The sequence below is a fragment of the Sarcophilus harrisii genome, chromosome 5, assembly GCF_902635505.1.
Source record: "Sarcophilus harrisii chromosome 5, mSarHar1.11, whole genome shotgun sequence".
Lineage (NCBI taxonomy): Eukaryota > Metazoa > Chordata > Mammalia > Dasyuromorphia > Dasyuridae > Sarcophilus > Sarcophilus harrisii.
In genome coordinates, this window is record NC_045430.1 from 254,005,883 (window position 1) to 254,024,720 (window position 18,838).

Below are 18,838 nucleotides of genomic sequence, written 5' to 3' on the forward strand. Positions count from 1 at the left end.
AGCCAAGGAGGTTGAACGAGTAGAGAAGTTGACAGGTCTCTGCTTAAGGAAAATCACTTTGGAAATTGTGTGGAAGATGGATTGGAGATGGGAGAGAACAGGGACAAGGGAGATAGACAGATGAAGGAAGAGACCCTGACAATAGACGAAGCCCTCTTGCAAACGGGCTGAGCTGAGGGGGAGCTGGGAGAGGAGAGAGATCTGGAAGGCCACGTGGGAGGAGGTGAGAGAGGACGGGGCTGGCGTAACGGAACTGGGGAGCAGCATGGCGGGGCCATTTCTTAACAGCAGCCAGAAGTCTGGAAGGGGGGCAGTCTGAGGAAAAAGATGGGGTCAGTTTGGGACAGGCTGGGTTTCAGTTTGAGTGGTTCTAGTGCAGACTTGGGGTTTGGCGTCAACAAGGGATCAACCCAGAGCCTCCAGTCCAGCTCCCACCCGAATGTCTCAGAGGGACAGAACCGAACTAGCTCTTAGAGGCAGACACAGGGATGACCCGCTGCCCTTCTAAACTTAAAGCTTTGTACATACTGGACCCTCGGGGTGTTTTACCAAATACTATCGCCAGATCTGGCTAATTTCTCTTTAAGGACATTCTGCCCACACTCATTCACAATGTTTTATTACTCCTTAAGTAATGCCCTTCAGTCCCCAGGCCCATGAACTTCTATAACTCTAAATCTAAAATTGTTTTATTTAAGTCTATCATATATAAATATATTCAAATAATTTTCAGCAAGGAAACCATTCTGAAATAAATCTCCCTTCTTATAATCAAATAGGATTATCCAATTCATATCTGATATGGGGAGATATCATCATATCTGAGATGATGATAAAACAAATCTCTCTCTCTGTTTTAAATTATAGATTACAGTCTGATTGGATCTTCCTAACAATCCTTGGAGGTGGGTGAAGGGGGCCCCATCTCAGATGGGGGCAGTTCGGTGGCAAAGAACACTGAGCATTGAGTCTGGAGTCAGGAATCTCCGAGTTCAAATCCTGCCTCGGACATTTATCAGCTGTGTGGCCTGAACAAGTCACTCTCTGCCTCAGTTTCTTCATCTGTAAAATGGGGGCAATAATAACACGTGCCTCCAAGGATACTGTAAGGATCAAATGACATATCTGCAAGATGCTCAGCAGTGTCTGGTACATAGTAGACACTTAAATATTTACTGGAAGAATAAAAGTCTTTTAACTGCTCTCTTAGTTTTCTCAACTATAAAAATGGAGATTATAATAGTATCTACTCTCCCAAGGTTGTTGTAAGGATCAAACAAGATATTATGCGTAAAGTGCTTACTTAGCACAGAGCCTGGCATACAATGGGTTTCGTATAAATGCTTATTCCCTTCCCTACAGTTTCCTCACCTAAAAACAGGCACAATTGTATCTATTTCGGAGTTGCTGCAAGGATCAAACATCATTTTGCAAACCCGACAATACCATTGTCATCGTTAGTGTACATTTGACAATCCCTGATGGATTTCAGAGTCCTGCAGGTTGTATTTAGGTGGTTAAAAGTTACCACTTGGGCCATGAGAAACCAATGATTCTGTGCGGCTTCCTAGCCCCCCGACTGGATCTGTGGCCCTAGAAAAAAAGGAGCGCCATTTTTACGTCCCCTCGTATCTGGAAGCCACGCCAAGCGAGCTGCGTGGCCCCTTCCTCCACAGAAGGAAGCCCTGAGGAGAGAGGGGGCTGGGATAGCAGCAACCGCGCAGCAGACCAGATTTCCCAGTGTCCTGGCCCCGGATTGCCGGGACCTCCCTGGCAGAGATTCTCATTTGTCTTCAGAGTGTACCCGAGAGGTCAGCGGGCAGAAGCCTCGCGGCGGCTCTGGGACACGGTTCATGAGGATCGCTCCCCTTCCTGTTCTGCGTCTCACGCAGGGCAGTGGGATCTGTTTTTAGCTTGCCACCCACCAGTGAACTTCTGGACTCATAACTCATCTCTGCCCTTTCCCCTCACTTCCTCTAGTCAATCTCATTTAAAAAAATTAAGTCCAGTTCTGCTGAGACACGGAATAAAGAAGGAGCGCCAAAGCCCAGCGAGTCTCCCTCCCTCCCGCCTCAAGCCTGTGAAACCAGGCCGGAAATTAAATAACTTCATCATGGAAAACAGTGCTTTTACCCAAAGCAGGATCAAACCACCGCACGTGCCCCCCGAGAGAGGCTGCGGCTTCTTAATGAGAGGGGAAAGGAAGCAGGAGCTCAGAGTTTAACCCAACGCTACTGAAATTCCCCTGGAAAGGACAGACAGGCCCGAGGAGTCAATGTTCCTGCTGCCTTGGGCGGGAAAGCCCCAAAGAAAAGTCAAGGAAAAAAGAGAAAAGAAAAAAAAGAGAAAGTCAAGGAAAGCCCGCACTACATCCCACGTACAGCATCCTGGGGAGGAAGGAGGCGCAGAGCGGCCTCCCAGGGGCCAATGGGCCCAGGCCTGGTCCAGGGGCCTGTCAACTGTCCCCGCACATCTCCCCAAGCCATGGGCCGGACGGCAGCTAACAACGCGGCTAAGCCCGAGCCCCCTTCACCCACCTCCAAGGATTGTTAGGAAGATCCAGTCAGACTGTAATCTATGACTTAAAACAGAGAGAGATTTGTTTTATCATCATCTCAGAAAATCACAGGTCTAGACAAAAATAACTAAATCTTAAAATTCCTACAGCCTATTTATTTGTTTTATCATCATCATCATCATCATCGACATCTCAGAAAATCACAAGTCCAGACAAAAAAATAAATAAATAAACCTTGAAACTCCCACAATCTATGTATTTGTTTTATCATCATCTTATAAGATCACAGGTCTAAACAAAAAAAAAATAAATAAACCTTAAAACTCCTGCAGCCTACATATTTGTTTTATCATCATCATCATCATCTCAGAAAATCACAGGTCTAGACAAAAAAATAAATAACTAAACCCTAAAACTCCTGCGGCCTGTAAGGCTGGGAAGAACACTTAGTAGACTTGGACTTGGCGTAGGGAACTAGAGATATGGTCCAGGAAAGGCACCTGTGGGATTCTGGGCAAGCTATATGACCTCTTAGAATCAAGGATGAAAATAATTAATAGAATAGAATTAATTCCATAATTAATATTCTGTCATATGATTAATTCCATTATATAATCATTATCTGAAGGGAAAGGGTAACATAATTATGTCATTGAATCAATGCAATTCTGTTATATAATTAATGTAATGGGTCATATAATATATTAATTATATCTGTCATATTGTGCAATTACATAGCACATAATGTAATAGGTAATATATTATCTGCCACATATTATGTAATTATAAGCCATGTAATTATTTATATGTTATAATAATTAGTTATATGAATTCATGCTATTAGAAGCAGATAGAATAATTCACATAATTATGTCATTAATATAATTCTTTTATTTAAGTATTCACTGATCATAGTGTATCAATCATATATTAATTATCTAAGGATCGGGGTTAATCAGAATAATTCATATAATTCACAATATTACATAATTAATACAATTCTGTCACATAAATAATCACTGATCATGTTATATTAATGATATTAATTCTCTTAGAATCAAGGTTAGCAACATTCATACAATATAATGAATAATACTTTGTAATTAATACTCTTCTGTTACATAAGTAATCATTTAATCATGCTAATTGTTTTAGGATTGAGGACAGTAATAATTATTATCATTAATAATAATACCAGCAAGCAGTTACAGATCATTTTAAGTTTTACGAGGCACTTTATACATGTCGGCTCGTTTCATTTCACAACCATCCTGTGAGCCAGGTGCTGACCATTTTACAAGTGAGGAAACTGAGGCAGAGTGTCTGGGGGGGCATCTGAACTCGGCTCTCCACAAGACCCTTTCTTGGGCTGCCCAAGGATCTCTCGGTCTCCCCCTTATAGAGAGGAAGATAACAAAGCTCCAGCCTCTGAGCAGCCCTGCCTCCATCAGCACAAGCCCCCCAGGGCTTGAGGCGGCCGGCAGCGTCGTTCCCGGGCTCACACCCTCGCCAGACAGGGACCAAACCCTCTACATGGGTCCTGTCAGTGCCATCTTGTAGCCGAGCCAACGGGCGCCCATGGAGGATGCCCACAGGCGGCTCCCTCCCTCAGGGGGCTCTGCACAGAAAACCGAGCCAGCCACAGAGCTCTGGGCACCCAAGATTCGCTCCTTGACGGCCAACGTTTGTGGGGACCCTGCCGAATCCCACGGCACCGCGTTTTTGGGTGGGCTGCCCTCTCTCTTCACACCCAAGACACCCACGACCTTCCACCCTGATACCACATGAACAAAAGATGCTCTCCGAAATCCTGCCGGCCACCGGGTCAGCAAGACCCAGAAGCAGGGTCAGGATTCATGCTGCCATTCGTCCAAACTCCAGCTCCCAGGCCGCCTCCTCTGGGAAGTCTTCCCTGAGCAGCTCATTCCAAACCCCTCTTTCTCTGGAGTCCTTAACTCCTCCGGCCGCCAACCAGACACTTTTCCCTAGTTTGTAGATATTTGTATAACTGAGCCCTGGGCAAGGCGCCAGGCTCAAAGCTGGTGTCTAATAAATGCTGCCTGAGGTGGGGGAAGGACCTTAAGTCACCGAAACTTTGGGAATGCCATAGGTCCTCTCTGTCCAGGAGAGAGAACGTGGACAGAGAGCCAAGCTTGGACGTGTGAAGGTCTTGGTCAAGTATAACTGGACGTGCACCGGCTCTGCGACCTTGGCAAGACTTGCAAGTCCCAGGCCACCCTCTGACTGACTGCTAGTGGTTCAGTGGAGAGAGCCCCGGGCTTGGACTTTATGAGTTCCGATCCAGCCTCAGTCACTGACCAGCTGTGTGACCCTGAGAAAGCCCCTTCACCCTCTTTACCTCAGTTTCCCCATCTGTAAATGAGAAGGAAATGACAAACGCTCCCGTATCTTTGCCAAGAAAACTCCAAACAGGGACCTGAAGTGGTGACCAAAACGACTCAACAACAGTCTGACTCAAAATTCCGGAGAAGGAACTGATCTAAATTCAAGTCCCTCTTTGCGACTTTGCTTTTGGGCCTCAGTTTCCCCACCTGAAAAATGGGGCCATTATAATGAAGGGTCTCTTCAGATTCCTCTCAGGTTTCAATCTATCATCGTATGTTCCTAAGATATCACCAGTTAGTGTGACAGCACACACACGTATAATTAAATTACAAACCCCCAGAGAGTAGAAGTTGGAGTTTATTTTAACTCTGTGTCTCTCCCCAGGGCCTAGTAAAATCCGAGCTCACACTTGCTGATAACAGAGATGGGCAAATGTGGAAGCAGAGAGTTCGAATCCAGCAGGGACCACTTGGGCTTATCTCAATCACAGACGGGTCGCAATCTACCTTGGCAAGAGAGTTCTCATACATGGAGAGAGAGGCTGCGGTCTCCACTAGGGACAGAAAAAAGCTGATTCTTGCAGAAATCTCCCACGAGTCTCAAGCGTCCCTGCCCTGACTGCCCAGTTGGAGGCCGTTCTGGAATGCCCGAGCCCGATGGCCCTCTCAATACACAGGGCCGCAGGGAGTGGGGGACACGGAAGCCAAATTTCTGGGGAAGGGGACTCCTTCTCATTTATTATCCCACGAGCGCTCCCCCCACCCCAAGGTAACCATGGTTTCCCGATTTAGATCCATCACCAGGGAAGACGGACAGAAGCACTCACCATCAGTCAGCGTGGTAAACTCCAGGAAGCGGTACTCATAAGCAACATCGATCTTGGTTTCTACCTGGGGCCTCTTCAGAGTTGAATAAATATTACCAGGCCGTTTCTCATCACGCTTCTCCAGCTTATTCAGTCCACAACCCATTTCAGCAGCTGCTTAAGAGAGAGGGAGAGGAAGCAGGGGGAGGGAGGAAGAGAGAAAAATAGCCATGAATGCCTTTTTTCCCCCAGACTTTGTTTTTAGAAGATATAGAAGTCTCTGGGATTTCCGTGAACAAAATATAAACTGCCCTCTAGCATTTATGAAATGGGGGGGGGGGTAATTGAATAAAAGACTCGGGGACGGAACAGGCCATATTCATCAGGAGAATTTGACTTTCTGATAAGAGACAATTACCGGCTGTCGGACGCGTTCACAAAGCACGGCCGTATTCTACCTGCGTCTAGGTTGGGGGGATCCCGCGTTTCACCATCATTTGTGTGGCTGATAAAAACGTGACAGATGATGCAATCGACAACATTATGTTGTCAACATATCGGGGAAAAGGGAAAAAAAAATACAAAACAATAGATCCATCTCCGGTCCGGAATAATAAGTCGCCGTTACAATCTCGAGACCCCAAAGTTCTTTCTGCCTTCGACAGCGATTATTAAACAGCATTTACATTCAGAAAACATTTTTACAATGAGCCATTGGCACTTTTATGGCCCTGGAGCTAAAAGTCCTCTCCCCCTCCCCTCCTTTTCCTTCCCTAGATTGAACCATGGGAAATAATAGTATGCTTCCAGCTCTTAGGTAGTCATTTTAGCCCGAAATGAAGGCAGACTGAACACTAATAGCACAGCGACAGAAATTGGAAAGCAGAAAATCAACATGTGCTTGAAAAGAGATTTGTAGCCACAGAATGGAAAGGGGAAAAAAAAAACTCAGAGAAATGTTAAAATAATGTGCATCTTATGGCGTGCTGGGTCTGAGTCTTTAGGGGCTTAAAAACAATGAGGTCTCTCTGTTTATTTAGGCGGAGTAATACTGAAGCGGAATGACTTTTTATCCCTTCTCTAGACTTCAGAGTAAGATATTTTCCTTTTGTGCATGAAAGTCTAAGAATGCCCAATATCCTCTAACTCTCTGGAGAACACGCCCTGCTATCAAAGATAATAATTCACAAAAATATTAAGTAGCCAAGAATATCTCCAACAGAAACACACAGACTGCTTCCTTTCAGAGATAAGAGTTTTTCTTGGCTAAATCCATTCTCAGGGCAACGCGTTTCCTAAGGCAATTTGGCAAGCACAGGGAAAACAAAATGGGGATGGGGAGGGGGGTAAAGCGGTTTAGGAGCTGCCCGAAAACACCTTAATACTGAAAAGAGTGGGTGGGCGGTGATTTATGGGTAATTATAGAAAATCTGCCCAATGACCAGCCTGAAAACACTAGGATGTATGACGACTACCTAGGTAACGGTCCCCTATGGGTAAGGCTATCTGCTCTGGCGGAGTCCCTAACAAGGGGAGACCCTGAAGGACGGACCTCTGCACTAGGGGGTAACAGGTAAGTTTGGCAGTGGTCAGAGATAGAGCCCATCTCACCTCCTCTCCATCCCACAATCACCTCACGGTCCCCTGAGGAAAGCTTCCCTCAACGACGCTTAATCCTGGACACAAAAGGTTCGAGGCTAAGCACGAGGCTTGGGAAGGGAAAGCAGCAGTCTCCCGTGGCCAGAGAGCGGGAAGAAAGACGTAGTCCTAAATAACCATAATTACTCTTAGTTCTTTGAGATTTCTAAGCCCAGCACTTACTTAGCACAGAGCCTGGTGCATAGTAGGCACTTTATAAATAGTATAGGTTTATTTATAATAAATATTATTACCATATACATGGGGGGAAGGGAATGTAAAGCACCTACTATGTGCCAGACATGTGGTAAGTGCTTGACAAATATTATCTCATTTGTTGATGGGATCAAATAGGGTTTAGTCTCACAGGACCATAATTTCATCCCACTAGGTATGACTAAAGAAAGACCTTGGGGGTGGGACGTTCACATAAAGCCCAGGAATGGGGGCCAACTCCATCATGCCAGGAAAGGGTCTGAGATGGCCAGACCTTGCATCCAAAGCTCCAAGAGGGTGGGTGGGATGTCTCCTCCATTTCCCCATCCTAAGCACAGGGTCCCAGAGCCTCCCAAGAGCCGTCGGCTCTACAGGTATTTGCAAGAGTAATCTTTCAGGAAGTTCTTCAATTCCAAAATTATTTTACTGATCACCGACTTTGGCAAGGGAACACAAATTTCTGGTGGGATCACGGATAAAAAAGACTTCTCCCCAAGGTTCCAGTGAGAAGATAAAGGGGAGGGAAGCTACAAACACAAATCATCCTGATATAGAAAAATGCGTGCTGTAAAGGGAAATACAAAGAGGTGGAGGAGCCAGAGAAATGGCAAGGTGCTGAACATGGGCGTGGGTAGGACTAAGGACCTCAGCCCTGGAAGGGACAGTGACACAACTTTGCCCTCAGCTCATTCTACCACCGCTGTATATTAATGCAGAGATTTGTCTTTTGAAGGCTTTTAGCCCAAAGAGTGGAACAAAATGGTTTTACCCCTAACCAAATAAAATCAGAAAATGGCCAACCACTGGGGAAAGGGAATGATCTCCTGGGGAGGAAGCCATGGAAGAGTGTTCTTTAGCTTCTGAAATCCAACTGTGGCTAAGATTAACCCCCAAACTCTAATTCCACTCAATTCCATCCACCCAGGATGCCTAGGGGAATGCATCCAAAGGGGAACCGAGATGGCTGCCTGGGCCCATCCTGCTCGCCCCCTAGCCCAACAAGGGGGCTTCATAGACACTACACCATCACTGGCCACATGTTAGGTCTCTCCCACCCTGCCCCCCATATGATCTGTCACTCTACAAACCCCAGACTCCATCAAGTAATGTTCACAATTCCTACTGATGGGAAATAGGGCAAAAGGTGGGAGGGGGCAAAGTAGCAGAAGGGAAGTGAGGCAAAAATGGGGACTGGGGATGTCTGGGGGTCAAGGGAATGTCAGAGAACCTCCACCTCTAACACAGAGGAGTTAAAAGCCATCGGGGCCCTCTACAGAACAATGGAAAAAGAAGTGGACTTAGCATCAGAATTCTATTCAACAACTATTAGCCAGGTATTCTGTCCCAGTTACTGGACCGACTTTCAAGCTCCCCTCTTACTCATTCCCCTATTATTTCGCCATCTTCCAAGTCCCCAAGACACTGGACTCCTCACTATCTCTTGTCCCACTAGATCCCACTACATCGAGGTCATATAGCAAAATGTCCAAAAACAAGTTTAAGAAACCAGACAGGTTAACAGATGACACAGAAGCCTCGCTCTGGTGCTAAGCACTAGAAACCCAACTCCAAAACAGAGAGAAAGGCCATTAGTTTCATTATTGGCTAAAGGCAACGCTGGTTTAAAACATAAGCCCAAAAATAAATTTAAAAAAATAAAAATAAATAAATAAATAAAACCATATGCCCATTTGCAAAATTCCTAGGAGGATGGTCCAAGATTATGAGCAGTATCATCACATATGGAGCAAGAAGCAAAGGAAAAATGGAAGCTTGGCGTTAGATCCAACCATAACAGAAAATCTCAAGAGTCTTTAACGATGAAATCAGAAGGAGGAAAGAGCAAAAAAGATGTCAGCATTTTCATAACAAATTTAAGTTTTTATATGAACAAAATACATGTGGTTACAATAAGGGAAGCTGTCAAAATTAGGGAGGAAAGAGTAAATCTCTGTATTTGATGGATCTTAATGTCTAGGAAATCTTGTTCCCCTGTGGCAAACAGGGACAGTTGATAGACCAAGAGTCCATCTGTGCAGGGAACGATATTAGAAATGGACAATGACCTCGATGTAGAATTGAACGTGGAAAAGAGTTCAGGCTCTGGGGGAAATCATGAGCATCTACTAAGTTCTAATATGTGCTAAGGGATACAGATACACAAAATCACCCCTGCTCTAAAGAAGCTTATATTTTCTCATCAATGGTCTCCCGGAGAAATGATGGGTCCAAAAAATATAGAATCCCACACTTGGCAAAGAATTTAAAGTGGAGGTTACCCAAAGGGCACTGCGCCATTAGGCTGCTGTAAAATATTAACAAGGACAAATATACAAGAAAGAGCATTAAAATGATTAAACAACGACATGTAATATAACATAACGCTTGATTTCAATTCATCTTAATTTGAGCCAAAGGCTATTAATTCACTAGAAATTGATATTGATGCACTAGAAATATATGAAAACAGTTCCTGCTCGCAAGGAACTTCCATTCTTTTGGATAAAAACAACATTTATGCAATTACTTAAGCACAAATTATGTGCAAAGTTTAATGGTTGAAGGAGGATGTTAACATCTATTTCTATGTTTTTTCCAAGATGACTCTAAACATGGAGAAATTTATTTAAAATGATGTTCTCATTAAAAGGGTATTTTTTTTAACCTGAATGTCAAAAATAGTTTTTGAAAAACAACTTCAGTACCTTGGTTCCTTATAATGACAACTTGCAATGTTTTCTTGAGTAAGCCTGATACAAATGCAGGTGGTAAATATGTTATATTAGCTCTAAGTTTTCAAGCACAAAACCTATTTGTGTTTGGAACTAATTTGTTTTATAACTCATAGCAAATTACAAAAATTAATTTTAACAAGTGCCAACAGCTAGAAAAGTGCACAAAAACACCTACCAGAGACAACTCACCCTCGATTTACTGCACTAAGCAATTAGATGTGATTACCTCGTATCCTTTGGCAAACTTGCCTTTTAATTTCCATATTTAATTCCATATAAAAACCACAAAATGCCTTATTATATCACTCAGTCACCCAGGAAAAATAAGAAATGGCAAACTCCTGCAGCTAACGTGAGCAAACTCCCTGGAATCAGGAATTATTTCACTATATACACATCCCTAGTGCCAAGAACATAGTAGGTGCTTAATAAATGTTTGTAAATTAACATTGAGGAAACATTTATATCCCATTAAAACTTGGATGGAAACTGAAAAATTCAATCAAGCACGTGGATGTTTTCAAAGATTTGGATCTGGGGGATTTTTGAGGCTACATTCCAAAATCATCATGAAAATAAGACAGACCTTGAGAGGCTGCTAAAAATAAACATGAAAGGCCATGACATCATTATTCTTCCCCGGCATCGGGTGAATAGGTTCTGCCCAAGGCTCAAACTAGGAGGTCCCCAGAATTTGTGGGAGGGGAGAGGCAAGACCCTGGATGCTGCGCTTGTAGTCGGAAGAGGCGTCCCTCACTACTTGAGGACTCACTAAGGACCAACTTGTGATTCCCTCACACAAGAACCACATTTATCCATCAACCCCACCCTCTGTTTCTCAGCATTAACAATATAGGAATACCAGGACTCAGTTTAAAGTTCTCATTGGTCCCAGAAACTTTTTCCTATTCACTAAGCATTTTTAAACACCTACTATGTGCCAGGTTTGTTTATTTCTGATGTCTTATGGTGAAGCTCCTGATACACAGAAGGCACTTAATAAATGCTTAGTGACTGACTAATTTGGGTTCTTTTGAGGAAATGGATAATCAAAATTATTTTCAATAAATATATGTCTCTATATTTTAACATATTTAACATGTGTTAGTCTACCTGCCATCTAGGTAAGGGATGGGGGAAAGAGGGGAAATTTTGGGCTTTGCAAGGGTCAATGTTGAAAAATTACCCATGCATATGCTTTGTAAATAAAAAGCTTTGATAAAAAAAAAAAAAAGAAAAAGAAATAAATATATGTCTCTACTGAGGGTGCTTATGACACTTTTGCAGGCAGAGGTGTGAGGGTGGGGGTCTATTCCCTGGCCCTCAAGTACCTTCAGAGACAATGTGGAGTCAGAAAGACCTGGATTTAAATCTTACTTCTCTCCAACTTAGCTCTTGATGCTCTCAGCCTCAATTTCCTCATCTATAAATGGTGATAAAAAAATAGCACCCATTTCCAGGGGCCAACCCAAATGGGATAACACGTGTAAGGTAGGACACAAGGTGTCCCAAAAGTCTTAGTGCCATCTCAAGTCATGAAGACTTAAGTCTCAAAAATGAAAAGGGAGAATTGCCACCAATGAAAAGGAAATCAGAGCAATAATTAGGAGTTATTTTGCCCAACTATATGTCAATAAATTTGATAACTAAGTGAAATGGAGGAATTCCTACAAAATATATTGCTCAGTTTAACAGAAGAGGAAATAAATTATTTAAATAGTCCCATTTTAGAAAAAGAAATAAGAAAAATTTATTAATCAACTCCCTAAGAAGACTGAAGTGCATTAAGATTTTGGGGACACCCTATATAAATGCCAGGCTAGCCACACAGGCTCCAACACACACAAACCCCCCAGCACAGCTCCTGGCTCTTCACCTTTCGTGCCTTCTATGCCCATTGGGCAACATGGCCCTGATCTCCATGGCCTTCTCCTATACTATAAGATCCCAAAGAGCTTTTTGAATCACAGAAAAATTAAATTACGTTCAGTACAGTTTGAGGACTTATTTCACATTCTTTTCAAACTGGGGCTGTGTTGTAGGGTTTCCATGGAAACGTTCTATCAGCCAAACTATTTGATTAAAAGGATCTGTTGAGGGGCCTGGGATGTCCCAGCTGGAGGAGCCGATCACAAGAGCCTCCTTGACCGAGGGCAGGCTGAAGCCTCGCCTCAGCTATGGTCCAGGGAGCCTTGGAGGCTGTCCACGGAGCCTGACTGATCTCCCGGGGCAAGGGAAGGGATTTATTAAAGCAGGGATTCTGTGGAATTTTACATTTTTAAACCAAAGGAATGGAAACTGAACCTGTGGAGGGGAAGAAGAGAGAGATTTATTCTGACTACAAAGAGCTCCTGGGGTACATCCACTCCCCCACGTCTGCCTCTGGGAACCACTGGTCTCCTGTAAAGCTCGGCTCAAGACGGATTTAGGAAAAACCTGGAATTACACGAACTGACGCTGAGAGAAGGGAGCAGAACCAGGAGGGCATCGCCCTCAGTAACGGCCACACTGTGTGATGATCAGCTACCATAAACTGAGCTCTTCTCAGCAACGCAATGGTCTAAGACAAATCCATATGACTCGTGATGGAAAGTGCCTCCCCATCCAGAGTCAACTACAGAGACATACTCTTTTCATTTTTTGTTTTTTTCTTTCTGGTGGTTTTTCCCTTCTGATTCTTCTTTCAAACATGACTAAAGTGGAAATATGTTTTAATATGATTGCACATGTATAATTTATGTCACATAGCTTGCTCCTTGAGGAGCAGAAAACTCAAAATCTTATAAAAGTGAATGTTGGAATTATCTTTGCATGTAATTAAAAAAATAAAATACAATTAAATGGAGGGAAAAAAGAAAAAATGAATAAAGCTCAGGTCAGGAGATCTATATGAGCTCCTCCCAGCTGCTGTTGTGTTTACTTACAGATATAATATCTATATCTATCTATATATAAAACATCTATGCTTACATATATAATATATACATATATGTATACTTACATATATTACCTATATACATATACGTATATAATACATAAATACTTACATATATAATAATATATACAAATATAATGTGCATATTTATTTCTGTATGACACATCACTTATCACTACACAGAATGTAAACTCCTTGAGGGCATAAAGTTTCACTTAATCCTTTTTATCACCAACACTTTACAGAATCAGTTATAAGGATTTATTAAGTATTAAGCTGCTTGAGGCATTTTTATTCTGAAGCCCAACACTGTGCTTTTTACATAGTAAGGGCTTGCTTAAATGCTTGCTGATCAATTTATTATTAAGGGCCTACTATGTGCCAGGTACTGTGCACTGAGAACAAAAATATAAAGAATTTACCCATCTACCAATTTACTAATGAGGAAGACAAATGTCAATGCCCAGAACATAGTAGGTGCTTAATAAATGCTTGTTGACCAATTAATTCTTAAGGAGCTACTATAAGCCAGGCACCCAGCTATAAACTGGGAATAAAAACATAGAGAATATACCAAAGCCCACAGCAAGGAGCTTATGTTCTAATTAGAGAGTGCTGATTCCTAGAACATAAATAGGTGCTTAATAAATGCTTGTGCAGTCATTTATGATTAAAGGCACTGTGCTAGGTGCTAGGGATACAACTATAAAGAGCACAGCCATCCTTCCAGTGAGGAGCTCGTGTTCCAATGGGGAGGAAGGCACCCATCACACTTTAGGTCTTTTCTAAGTAAACGCCCGCTGAATGATGGTTCAATGACTCTCGGTTTCGTTCAGCGAGATCCAAAAAGAACCCTGGGCTGGGGTGGGGGGGTGGGGGGAGGAGAAAGTGAAGAAGCTACTGGGGGGGAGATGGCAATAACTCGCCCCCATCCAGTCTCTCCTTTCATGGATGAATGATAACGAGCTAAACGAAGGTCTCGGTCTAACTCAGGATTCGATTTTCCTGCTTCCTACTGATCAAAGAGATTCAGAGCCACCGTCCCCATCAGCGAGCCCGTCACCCATGGACGCTGGCTCCAACTCTCCTGGAAAGGAGCAGGAACCCACGGGACCCTGGGGGGCCTGGCCTTCTGGCCCTCCATCGGTATCGGTCCAGGTCCCGCCATGGCCAATGGGGCGAAAGAGAAAGGACCAGGCTGCTCCTTACCTGGTCAGGTGAGCATTGTGGCAGAAAGGAAGCCTTCAATCCACGGGCCCTTCACGAGGGCCGCTTGGAAGACGCTTCAAGGGCTGAACAGAACTTCCTCCTTCTGAGGTGATGAAGTTCTCCCCAAGGTTCCAAAGGCATAAATCCCTCTCCCACAATACTAATACTTGTGGGAAAGGATAGTTCTAATACGTCCTTTGGAAGCTTGAGAGAACCTTGGTTATTGAAGGGGAACCTAGTACAACTAAAAACTGAACGCGTGCTTTATAGAACTAAGGGCAGACTTTAAATAATTGGAGAGAAATTAATTGCTTATGGTCCAGCTGTGCCAATGTAATAAAAATGATAGTGCTCTCTAAATTAATTTACTTAAGCAGGCCCATACCCAAGTACCCAGGACCACTTTATACCCATAAAGGAAAGGAATAAAATTCTTCTGGAGGAACAAAAGGTCAAGAACCTCATGGGAAATAATGGGAAAGATGGGAACCAAGCAGTGTGAGATCTCAAATGTACTGTCATAAAAGCTCCTGATCAAAAAAGAGAGTGTTTACTGGCGGAGCAAGTTAGGTACAAAAAGTACAGAAATCAATAAATAGGGAAGACGTGTGTGATAAAGCTAGGAGATTCTCAATTGCTGTGGTAAAGATTCACTGATTCACTACTGAGACAAAAAGGGCCGGGAAAATTGGAAAGCAGAATGACAGAAATTAGGCTCAGACCAACATCTTACTACATAAGTTTAAATGGATATAGGACGCAGTTACGAAAATATAAAACCACATAGAGGCTAGAAAAGCAGGGAAGGCAAACTCTTTCACAATTATGGATCCTTGAAGGGAAAAGTTCTCAAGGGGAAGGGTCCTTGAGGGGAAGGTCTTTGCCTAAATTAAGGGACAGACAGGATCACAAGGGGATAAAAATGGACAATTCTGATTGTGGTCCATAAAACCGAAAAGCTTTTTTGCACCAATAAAATCAATTCAGTTAAAACTGAAAGGGTAGGGGGTTGAGGAGAAAATCCTTGAATTCAATTTCTCTGATAAAAGTCCCTTAGCCAAGTTGGGTAAGCAATTGATACAAGTATTTCAGGACAAAAGACACCACAATAAAGAGATGATCAAAGGCGGACAAACAAACAATTCTCAAGTAAACAATTCCAAATTACCATAAACCACATGAAAAAAAAGTTTCAAAATCAGAATTCTGATAAAAGTAGTGACTAAAGGACTCTAGAGTATCAGTGTTGAGGCAGTTCCTGACATAGAGATGAGGGACTTGAGACATAATGAGACATGCATTTTTTATCATGACCAAAATGTAGGGTTTTGTTTATGTTTATTTGTTACTATATATGTGTGTGTGTGTATATGTATATATATACATATATACACATATTTATATATATATGTGTGTGTGTATGTGTGTATATAAAAAAATCTTGGTTAAGAAATTGGGAAAAAAAACAGTAATTGCAATCCTCCAAAAAGGGAAGGGGTGAAAGTATCTTTGGAGCATTTTGAAAACACACAGGAGGAAATTCAGGAGCTACAGACAAGCAGGACAGCTTTGAAACTGATGGGATGAATTTATTATATATTCTTTAAAACACAAAGTGTACATAATGGAGATTCACAATTTGATATATAATCATGATTTTTTTCTCCTGTTCTTTGTATATAGAAATATTCATGCTTGTTGGAGTATGTCAAATTCAGAATTTACAAAATCAAAATGTAAAACAATGCACTGGATTTAGAAGTCAGAGAATATGGCCTAGAATGTCAACTTTGCTACTTATTATTTGTGTGACCTTAAGCAAATCCTTTGGTCTCTAAGGAGCTCCGTTTCCTCAGCTGTAAAATGGGACAGTAGGCTGGACTGGATAATCTGCGAGTTCTCTTCTAGCTCGAGCTCTGAAATTCTAAAAAGTGTGTATATTTAAGGGGACTGAGGAGAGGCACAGAATCATGAGTCTCAGAATAAAAATCATTTGATGTAAAAAAAAAAAAAACAGGATCTGAAAGACTGGAGAAAATATCACACAGAGAAAACGAAAAAAACGATAAATATCAAAAGGAATGTTTGGCTACATCTTCCCCTTGTAAATGCAAATCAGAGCCAAGTTTTCTTTTCTTTTTTTTCTTTTAAGCTGTAGAAAGAAAACGTGACTACTGAATACTCTAAGAGCTGAGACTGGACAGCTGGCGATGCTTTTCTTTTGAAGAGACAAGACTTCCTAATCAATAATACTTTTTAAAAAGTCCTGTAGATTAGCATTTCCACAAATGCCCAGCCGGCCCTTAACAGATCTCCAACAGGGAGCCAGCCTTCAGAAAAACCTGGCAGTGGCTCTGAGAGGGAACACAGAGCCCGGCTTGGCAGCTTCTGGATTCTGGAAGAACGGGATTCAAATCCAGACTCTTGACACACGTGGACTGTTGTTGTTCATCCTTCATACCCAGGTTACTTTCCAAGATAATATGGTAGAGGCGTTTCCCACAGGTCTAGACCTCCCTCCGCAATATATATTTAAAAAGTCTTTTCTTGCTATTTACTTTTGGTTAAGAGAGAGAAATTTCTATTGTGCTTTTCTAGAATGTCCACACTACTAGCTGGTACATAGGACAGAGCACCAGGCTTGGAGTTGGGAAGATCTGAATTCAAATTCTGTCTCAGACACAAGTCACTTAGCCTCAGTTTCCCCATCTAGAAATGAAGATAAAAGCATCTATTTCACTGGCTTGCTGGGCTTTTTAAACCTTGAAGAACTTTGTAAAATGGGAGGCTCGTTAAGATTTATATGTTGCCAGACACTGGTTAAAAAAGAAATGGGCAGGGAGCATCAAAATTACCTAATATTTGGCAAGACCACAGACCATGGGAGCACGGATCACTTCCTTCTTAAGCTGAATTATCCCTTCCCTTTCCCCAGCCCTGAGATTTCCAGTAACATCCAAAGCCCCCGTGAATAAAAATCTACTTTAGGAGAAATCGACAGATTCTATGATCATAAGATATGATCTAAGGTTCAGGGAGACTGACAATCAATCAGTCAACCAATAAACATTTATTAAGCACTAGGACTGTGTACAGAGTCTATTGCAATCATCTCGATTTGGGAACAAGCCAAGCTTGTACACCCAACAGTAAAGTGGGACTAAGGACGAATGGGGAGTTTCCAAACTGTCAGCCCTTGCCCCTTGTGTAGAAAACAAGTAAAAAAAACAGGAAAATACAGTGGTAGAGTTAAAAATCCTAGTTCCTTATAAGGAAGTTTTAAGGTTCATCAGTCAATTAAATGGGGGCTACAGAAAACAGGCTCACAAAGGGCAGTCACCCCTGAAACATGAAATATTCTTTTGCCAGATTAGCCAGATTAGTGATGGCCAAAGACGGGGCCTAGACGAAGGTGGAAAAGTACACAGATGTTTTTAGCAGAAAAGTGGCTGGAGGTGGATTTCCCCCAAAACATAAGATTAATCTCTTTCAGGTCAAGGGTACTTTCCCTCATGGAATCCCCTTTTTGGAAGCTCTTTACAACAGAAGAGATTCATTTTCAACTATTTAAAAAAAGCAGAAAGGGGTGTCTGCCCTAAATCTGTAAGCTCTCCCGTGGCAAAGACCATCCATACTTTATTTAGCTCTGTGCCTCCCTCCTGTGACTCCCATGGTGCATAGGGCACAGTCAGCGGTTTAAAAGGAATGAATGAAGGCAGAGAAACTCATTTCTCAAGTTTCACTTGGGCCCTTTCAAGATTCTCCTCAGGCCTGCCAAGAAAGAGCTAGCTTGGAGCCTCAGCCCAGGTGAAAATCTACTGCAAACAGAAGGTTAGAAGAAAATTGGAAATACCCAGACTCCCCCTATTTTTTCCTCTACAAAGTTGTATACACACCCGAGCCAATAAGCAATTTAATAAGCCCCATCTTATTAATCAATGAGAACAAATGAGGCAAAGGGTAACTGAAGTTTTATCTCTTAATTATTCTACTTGGCAATTTGGACTGAATTCACTAAGTGAACTTTATGTCTGTCCTAATGATTGTAGTCAGTGCTTTGCAACATCAATGTAAGTCCCTGATTTAAAAAAAATAAGAGGGAAAAGAAAAAAAAAAGAATGCAGTTTTCTAGCTGAAGGGGTCCAGGCTAAGCTTCTTCCCACAACCCTCTGTATTCCTCATTTGTAAAATACTTCAAACTGGAGGGCCGGCGGCATAGAATGGAGGAATAAAACATTACAGTCAACTGGCAATGGGAAAACTCTGCTTTGGTTTGCTGGTTTCTGATACTAAGTGTATGATTCTGGGCAAGACACCTTCCCCATTTGTAAAATGGAATAACGAAAAAGCCTCACTGGGGGGCTGTGAGGTTCAAATGAGATCATATCAGTCAGGAGGTTTTGTTCAGTTCTGCCTGAGTCTTTGAGACACCATCT

At 42.4% G+C, this 18,838-nt stretch overlaps 1 protein-coding gene across 4 annotated transcripts in view; it reads right to left on the bottom strand.

Moving 5' to 3' along the window:
- Nucleotides 1-18,838, bottom strand: part of RFTN1 (raftlin, lipid raft linker 1) — a 174,326-nt gene that overhangs the window by 153,420 nt on the left and 2,068 nt on the right. The window contains exons 1-2 of one of the 4 annotated variants that reach the window (XM_031940304.1): nt 7,281-7,362; nt 5,691-5,843 (exon numbers count right to left, since the gene is read on the bottom strand). In XM_031940304.1, coding sequence (XP_031796164.1) covers nt 5,691-5,835 — 145 coding nt within the window. In that variant the 5' untranslated portion in view covers nt 5,836-5,843; nt 7,281-7,362. Of the gene's footprint in view, nt 1-5,690; nt 5,847-7,280; nt 7,363-18,838 lie in introns of those variants that run through there. The other 3 variants (XM_031940305.1, XM_031940306.1, XM_031940302.1) reach the window with 3 other exon arrangements.